Genomic DNA, 8,099 nt, shown 5'->3' on the forward strand with positions numbered 1-8,099 from the left:
ATGGGCTCACTGGTGGCCAAGCTCCTTCTGCCCACCCTCAGCTCCTTGGTCTTCCTCCCCACCATCAGCATCGCGGCCAAGCGGCGTTTCCACATGGAAGCCATGGTTTACTTCTTCACCATGTTCTTCGTGGCGGTAAGTGCTCAATTTCCCCTCTACCTGCATGTTTTATCCTCCCAGATGCCCCCTGTAGCACTGAGAAGCTGATTCACCCAAGAGCAGCCAGCACAACCCCTAAAATATCCTTTTCCAGTTATTTCCCACCATGTGTGGTGCTGAGCAGCTGATGCTCCAGTTTAGGACGTCCTACAGTGTGGCCTTACAGAGATTTAGTGGTGTTTTATGGCTGAGATTAGGGAGAAGGTCTGGGTGCAAAGAGCCTTGACTGATTTGCAATGCTTTGGAGCTGGCTTTTCTCTTTGTTTTACAGCTGCTAAGTGGCCATGCTGAATTTAGCCTTTAAACTGCCTCCAGAATCTCTTGCTCTGCCTCTGTCATTTTAGCCAAAAGCACATAGTAGTCAAATTATTGATTTTGCAATTACCAGCTGGGGATGGGAGCAATGCTGGAGTCAGGGGAGTTTCTGCACTGGGAAAGGAGAGACTAAAACAGGCTGAAATATAATAATTATTAACCCTTTGTGGGTTGAAATGTGTCTTTTACCAGGCTGTTTCCCTGGCCTTCCTTTGTGTGGAAATAACAAGTGAAGAAATGTCTGTACATATATAAAATATTCCTATTCCTGCTCCCAGCCATGTGCTGCCCTGGGCTTTGTATCCCTGCTGACTCCATACAGACACCAGCTGAGCACCCAAAGCAGCATTCCCACTGCAAAAAATCTCCTGTTTGACTACATTTCAATGATCTGCTGAAGAATATGAAGGAAACAGCTCAGCAACCCAGCTGATGTTGCATTTCCCAATAATCCCCATCCATCTCAAGGCATCTCATGAGGGCTGGCATGTTCCTTGTACAGAGAAACTGAGGCAGGGAGTAGAGAAAGGATCTTCCCAGTGTGAAAAGCTCTTCCACATGGCTCAAAATCAGCTTGGTCTCCTATTAAGGATCCACAGAACATCCTTGACCATTTGAGCTGATTAAACCGCAATGCAGGGGGAGAAATTCTGCCAGTTCTATAAAAACTACAGGAGCAGTTAATATGAAAATATCCCTGAGCCCCCCACCCCAGCTCCCTAGGGAAGCCAGACATCTACAATTTCATTTTGCACTGGGTCTGTGTCTGCTCCACCTCCTCAAGAAGCCAGTAGGAAAATTGGCACAGGTTTCGATGGGAGGTGGAACAGGTCCTCTCCGAAGAGATTGAAGAAGAAAAATCTCCCTGAGAGGGGAAGGGAAAGAAGGGAAAGGAGGAGAGGCAGCTGCCAGCATGGTGGGGAGGGGGTTGGAAGGGCAGCAGCTGCTGCTGTTGCATTTTTTGTAGAATCCCACTCCTCCTCCAGCAGGAGAGCTGAACAGAGCAGTGAAAGCACATGGCCGTGGCAGACGAGTGCCAGGAACACGCTCTGCCTTCCACCCTTTCTTCCCCCCGGGCTCCAGACTCCCCGAGCCCAATCTCAAGCAGGGAGAAGAGTTACAGCCGTGGTGCAATCTTTTCTAGAAGCTGCAGGCAGCCAGAGGGCTCACAGCAATTCCCATTATAAATTATATCAGCATCCCCACCGGGCCGTGACAGCGAGCAGCGTTCCAAGGGCGCCCAGCCAAGCGGAGCAGGGACTTCTTCAGGAACAGCAGAGCTGCCTGGTGCTGCCACTGCAAAACCTGCAGGGCTGAGGGCTGGCAGGAAAGGGAGAGAGCCAGGCAAACACTGGGAGCATTCCTCTGATTGCACTGGAAAAGGTTTCTTGGAGTGGTCTTCGTTTATGTTGCATGACCATGGGGATTTTTGCAAATAACCTAATCAATGAGTTAATGGGCAGGAACTGGTGGTTTTTAAGGGAATGCACTAATGAGTGAATTCCCCAGCATTCAGAGTCTGGCCATATAAACCCTTTTAGCCTGGACAGTGACCTGGCATCCATACACATTTCATCAGGACACTCATTCTGAATTGTTTTACAAGAATCTTTCGCAATTAAAACCACAACCCCAGAGTCCTCCTTCTGCTGGAGAGGCCGTCCCCCAGCGCCCAGCTCAAAGCAGCTTGGTCATCAGATTGCAAATTCTGGCCAAGAGGCAAATTAAAGCCTGTCTTAGTTTGTACTAAAAGAGAAGAATGCTGATTCTTGGGCAATTCGTAACTGGGAACGATGACATTATCACTCAAATATATTCATTACTGCATATCAGTGATCCTGCTGTAGCTGACACTGTTCTGGCCTGGCTGGCCATCCTCTCAGCAACTACACTATTTCAAACCAGTTGATAGAGCCTTTACCTTACTGGTAAGTGGGTAAGAAACTGGTTTTCTGATAAATTTTTTTCTTTTTGAATAGTTTTACCACCTTTGTGATGGCCCCGGGTTATCAGTGTTGTGCTTTATGCGCTACGACATCCTGGAGTACTTCAGCATCTACGGAACAGCCCTGTCCATCTGGGTGTCCCTGATGGGTAAGAACTGGTCCGTTGTGGCTCCTGAGAGCTGCACCAGTGGCAGGAAGGGCTGGATTTGTCAGGATGGATGATGGGACAGTCAGTGGGGACAGTCTCCAGAAATGCCGCTTGTTCTGAGCTCCACCTGACCTGCCACTGAAATTGTCCTTTGTGGAAGTCAGCCTGTGCCCAGGATTAATCCAGTTTTGTATCATTAGCACCTTGGAAAGTCTTTGTAACTGGTGGGGTCCTGACCAACTGAGTGGTGGCTGGGGACATTTTATTCCTGGAGATAAAGAGGCACCTGCTGGTGCTGTTGGTCAGGTGTTCCTCTGCCTGCACCAGCTCTCACACATGCCCTCTGCTTCAAATGACAATAAAACACTGGCAACCTTGTGCTGTAGTTCAAGGCAGGACAAGACTATGAGATGACTGAATCTGAAACCTCATATACCAGGGAATTTCCCATTTCTGCTCATTTTCCCCATATCAGGCCCATTAGCCTGTCTTGCCTCACTCAGGGGTATTAAGAAATGCAGAATCTCCCACTTCCCTTGGTAGCATAAGAATCAAAGTGGTTTAGTCAAAACAAATATAACTTCCTGGTTTATCAAAAGCCTGGGCTGGGCTGATGGGAATATTAGATCTGCTTAGAAAAAGCAGAAATTTATTTCACTTCCTTTTTACTATAAATCCCACCCCTTGCCCTGTTATTCAGTTTTCCTTTTCCCCACATTTGCTTCACTCTCTTTTTCCTCATTTTGTTCCTTATTTGCCACCAAAACAAAATATAATAGAAACAAAAAAAAATGAGGAAGACAAAAAGTCCAAACCTATCATTTTCCCATTTTGTCACCATGAGTTTTGGAAAGATGCAATTATTGATGGCAGGAGAAGAGAGCTGGGTCAGGGGAGAGAGATGTTCCAACAAACAAAGGTCTTGCCCAAAAATTTGGACCATTTCTAACCAGTGCCCATTCCAAACAGAGTTTCCATTTCTCCCCATGATAAGCTGAAGTCAGCCTCAAAATGGCCACAGGATTTTCCCTTCCGCCCCACCAGGGATGGTGCAGGACCTCCAGCAGGGATGGGGTTCCTGCAGCCCCAGAACCCAGCACAAGCAGGGGTAAGACCCCTCAGCTGGGCAAATTCATCCTGTGAGGATGCAGGAGCACCCCCCTTCCAGGGCATGCAATAGGATCAATTTACCATTCAGGGAAAAATATGTGGAGGAAATATTACCCTTAGGAGTGGCTCTGTCCCATCAAAATGTGAGTCCCAAGGGGGCTCCCCCACTGCCCAGGGCACCTCAGTGCTCTCTCTGCTCAGCTAGAAAAGGCAACGAGGGAAATCATTTCCAAAGGGCATTTTCAGTGGATAACAGCAGTGTCAGGGTAGGTCAGAGCTGATCCAGACACTTTGGCTCCTTGCAGCAAAATTCAACTTGATTGCTTCATTACTGCGTTCAGAAACCTCGCAAAAAAATACAAATCCTGGACTAGGAGGTTTAAAATATTGACCCTCTGGGAAACAACAAAGATTAACATGCGGACATTATCCCTTAGCCAAACTCCCTATAAAAGCACGATCCAAGGACATGGAAGGTGTGGTGACTGAAGCCCAGGGAAGCCTCTCACTGTGGCTTGTAAAGCCCCAGTGCACATGTGCGGACGCAGACCCTCGGGCAAACTTCCCGGAATGCAAATCCAGGACAGCCATAACACAGCTGTGCAAGCTGGAAAAGCATGGAGCCCACTGGGATCCATAACTTTTATCAGTTATTACCCCATTCTGTGCTAAACAAAAGCCTCTAATAATTTACTCACACTGGCGACTTCCAGCTTGCAAAGCCCAGGCAGGTGCTGGTGTGGCTGGGCAGCTGGGACCCCATGGCATCAGTGGGGGAGCCCCACTGCTCTGGGGTGGTGGAGCCCGTGCCAGAGTGAGCTGGAAAGTTTGGGAGGGCTGGAGATGGAGGATGAACCCAAGAGCTGATTGTGGGCTCACAGGGCATGAGGGTTTTTGCAATCGCTTCTGAATTCTGGGGCAAGGAAAGGGGAAATCATAGGGTGGCTTAAAGTGGGAAGGGATTTTAAAGATCGTCTTGTTCCAGCCCCTGCCATGGACAGGGACCCCTTCCACTATCCCAGGCTGCTCCAAGCACCATCCAACCTGACCTGGAAGACTTCCAGGGTTGCTCCAAGCCCCACCCAACCTGGCCTGGAACACTTCCAGGGATGGGGCAGCCACAGCTCCTCTGGGCAGGGAATCTCCTTTAACCTCTCCCATACAACACTGAAATAAAAACCCAACAATCATGTCCTGGACCCACCACTCAAATGCCTCAGGATGGTTTGCTTTGCCCCATGTGCCTCAGTTTCCCCAGCAGTGTGACATGAGAAGAGTAAACCACACATTAATACAACCCCAGGGCAGGGGGGGTGAGACCCCAGGAAGGCTTTAGGGAAGCAGCTGGAAAAGGGGGCCTGTGAGCTGGTTCTTCCTCTTCTCTGTTCCTCAGCCCTGGCAGAGTTTGACGAGCCCAAGAGATCGACCTTCATCATGTTTGGTGTCCTCACCATCGCCGTGAGGATCTACCACGACCGCTGGGGCTACGGCGTCTACTCGGGCCCCATCGGGACGGCCGTGCTGGTGATCACGGTCAGATGGGTACGTGGGGCAGGATGGGCCCTGTGGGGTGCTCCTGCTGGGGAAAGGGCTGAACCCATGCCAGGGACTCCCTCCTCATGGTGCAGCTCTCAGTCTCACAGTGATTCCTCCTTCAACCTGAGCAGAAGGCAGACAGCAGCCTCTGTGATAAATGCCAGATTCGATCGGTCTGAGCAATCTACCACATCTGCTGTCCCTGCATTTCTAATCAGCAGGAATGTATTTATGGAGTTTTTACAGCTACTCAGAGGCAGAGGGATCTGGTAAACTGCCCCAGATCCGGAGAAGATGTGGATAAAACCACAGTGATAAAATGGGGAGGAATCTGTCTGCAGTCTGCCTGAATCCAGCTGGGACAGTCGGGCACAGTGCTGCAGTCTGTGTCCCACTGTGCTGTGGACCCAGCTGGGAGTGAGGTGGGGAAGCCACTGCAGGAGTGATGGGATAAAAATTGCAGAAAGATGATGCCAAACATCGTGGAAATACAGTGGTGCAAGCCCCAGTTATAAACTGTCACTAAGCCAGCAGCAAAAAGCAAGTGGCCAACATGGGAAGGGGATGGGCAAAGAGGAGACCAAGGCACAGGAGCACCCTGCATCCTCCAGCCTGCAGATGCTGTGCTGGGATCTGCTCTCCCACAGCTGGGTTTGTGAGGGCACACTCTCCCTGAGCTGGCTTTGGGGCTGAATATTTTAAAAAAATGTGTTATTACAAGGAATGAGGGTGGAGCAGCCAGCTAAATCCAGGTGAATCCACTTGGTGTGCTCTCTCCTTCCTCCCAGCTGCAGAAGATGAAGGAGAAGAAAGGGCTCTATCCTGACAAGAGTGTCTACACCCAACAGATTGGTCCTGGCTTCTGTTTCGGGGCACTGGCGCTGATGCTGAGGTTCTTCTTTGAGGTACCTGTGTGACACTCACCCTCCCTGACTCTGCAAGGTGTGAGGGACATCACCAAGAGAGGGACAGCCCCACTCACACCACTGGGCTGCATCCAGCCCTGCACAAAACCCAGCTCAGGCATGGGGCTCCAGGGGGGGCATGCTGGGGACAAGGGTCCCTCCATGCTTGTCCCCATCCCCTGATCCATTCAGAGCAGGTGTGACAGCAAGTAGCACACAGGGTGATGCTCTGTCTCTTTTCCCCCATTCAGTGAGTGACAAGGACAGGGGATGTGCTTTCCTCAGGCACACGTGGTCCTCAGAATGGCTTTGTCAAGCGCGAGCAGGGTTATTTGGAAACTGGGCACGGGTGACTTAAGGACACCTCACAGCGACGCGGCAGGGACTGGATCCAACCCAGGCATGGCCGGATCCAGAGCTGGCTCACGCCAAAGAAAAGACTCTCAGTGACTCCCAGGGGCACTCGATGCTGTGTTTACATCCTTCTCCTCCTGCTGCTGGCCAGTCCCCCCATCCTGCTGGGAAGGGTCCCGCCGGGCAGGCGATAACCCCCCGACACAGCTGCCGGCCGTGCCTGCGCTCAGCCCCGCCGTTACGGCTGCTCTGTGCTTTGGGATCTGCGAGATACAACCTCACGGGCATCCCCAAGGATTATTTTTCAAAGCATTTAGTAATTGCAAATTCTAGCAGAACATAAAAATGTCACTTAGCAGAAGCCGCCTCCCCGCGCGCCCCGGCCTCGCCGCCGCGTCCTTCGCGGGGTAATGAAACACTTCATTCAAGAATCGGGAAATGTGCAAATTAGAACGTGTTAAATCCCCTTTGCTTTAGGGTTCTTTTTTCACTGGAAATCCTTTCTTCTCTGACAGCAAAGGGAGGCAGAAGGTTCAGGAATCTTTTTTATCCCCTTCCTTTCGGCTACTTGTAGAAATTTAATGTCCCCGGCCCTGCTGCTCCTGCTTCTCACGGCGCTCTCCCTGCCCGCAGGAGTGGGATTACACCTACGTGCACAGCTTCTACCACTGTGCCCTGGCCATAGCCCTCGTGCTGCTGCTGCCCAAGGAGAACAAGAAGGCTGGGAGTGCCGGGACCCCCGCCAGGCTGGACTGCTCCACGCTCTGCTGCTGCGTCTGAGCCCGTGGGCACGCGTGTTCCTGCCCCTGGTGATGGAGGATGCAGCCAAAAGGAAAATGCCTGCCTGTGCTGGGCTTTCCTCTGGTATCTTTTCCCACCAGCTCCATGCCTGCTCTGGGATTTTCTCCCCTGGGAAGCTCCCTGGGTAACCTGGCCTAGTGGAAGGTGTCCCTGCCCATGGGACAAGATGGGCTTTAACGTCCCTCCCAAACCATCCTGCGATTCACCTTTCCACCACCAGCCCTAGCAAAGCTTGCACTTCCAGTTTGGTGCATATCCCTATTCTCCCTGGAGGAGCACTCAGCTGGGCTGTGACCTGTCCCCTGCCCCAGGAGACCCCTGCCCTCCCAGCCAGGTCACCTTCTCCTGGGCTGGCAGGACCCAAGTTGTGCCCTCCGTGCAGGTTTGCTGTGCACACAAAGCTTGGTTTGTGACACCCAATTAACAGAACCTGTATTTTTTTGTGAGATATTAACTATTTTATTTATGCATTCTCTTGATGTAAATAATATATACTAACAAAGACCTTGCCAGTGTGCAATGCCAGCATTTCTTCAGCGGGGTGGGAAACTATCCAGCTCCACTCAGCTCAGTCAGGGGCAGATGCCAATTCCACAGCAGAGCTCTGGGCACGGCCACCACAGCCCCTCAAACCTGGAGGGACTTGCAACACTGGGCACTTTGTCCTTGCAGACCTGCAGGCCCAGGCAGCAGGTGCCTCATTGGTATGGAAAGTACATGGAAAATGAGAGGCAGAGAAAAGAAGCTCCTGGAGGGAGGGGGGAGGGCTGTAAGCCTATAACATCTCCTCTAACAGACTATTTACTATAGCAGAAGTGTATGATT

General features: G+C 51.2%; 1 protein-coding gene across 1 annotated transcript; it reads left to right on the forward strand.

Annotated features, from left to right (window-relative positions):
* Nucleotides 1-7,253, forward strand: MYMK (myomaker, myoblast fusion factor). Its single transcript, XM_058818457.1, has 5 exons — nt 1-135; nt 2,454-2,568; nt 5,072-5,220; nt 6,003-6,119; nt 7,107-7,253. The coding sequence occupies exons 1-5, from the start codon at nt 1-3 to the stop codon at nt 7,251-7,253; spliced, it is 663 nt and encodes a 220-aa protein (XP_058674440.1).
* The last annotated feature ends 846 nt before the right edge of the window (nt 7,254-8,099 follow it).

Source organism: Ammospiza caudacuta, chromosome 21 (genome assembly GCF_027887145.1).
Source record: "Ammospiza caudacuta isolate bAmmCau1 chromosome 21, bAmmCau1.pri, whole genome shotgun sequence".
Classification (NCBI taxonomy): domain Eukaryota; kingdom Metazoa; phylum Chordata; class Aves; order Passeriformes; family Passerellidae; genus Ammospiza; species Ammospiza caudacuta.

Bases quoted from the DNA above. Each gene is read 5' to 3' on its own strand.
- MYMK (XM_058818457.1), top strand. From the start codon at position 1: ATGGGCTCACTGGTGGCCAAGCTCCTTCTGCCCACCCTCAGCTCCTTG. The intron at 5,221-6,002 runs GTACGTGGGGCA...CCTTCCTCCCAG, and splicing joins TGGTGATCACGGTCAGATGG to CTGCAGAAGATGAAGGAGAA. The intron at 6,120-7,106 runs GTACCTGTGTGA...CCCTGCCCGCAG, and splicing joins TGCTGAGGTTCTTCTTTGAG to GAGTGGGATTACACCTACGT.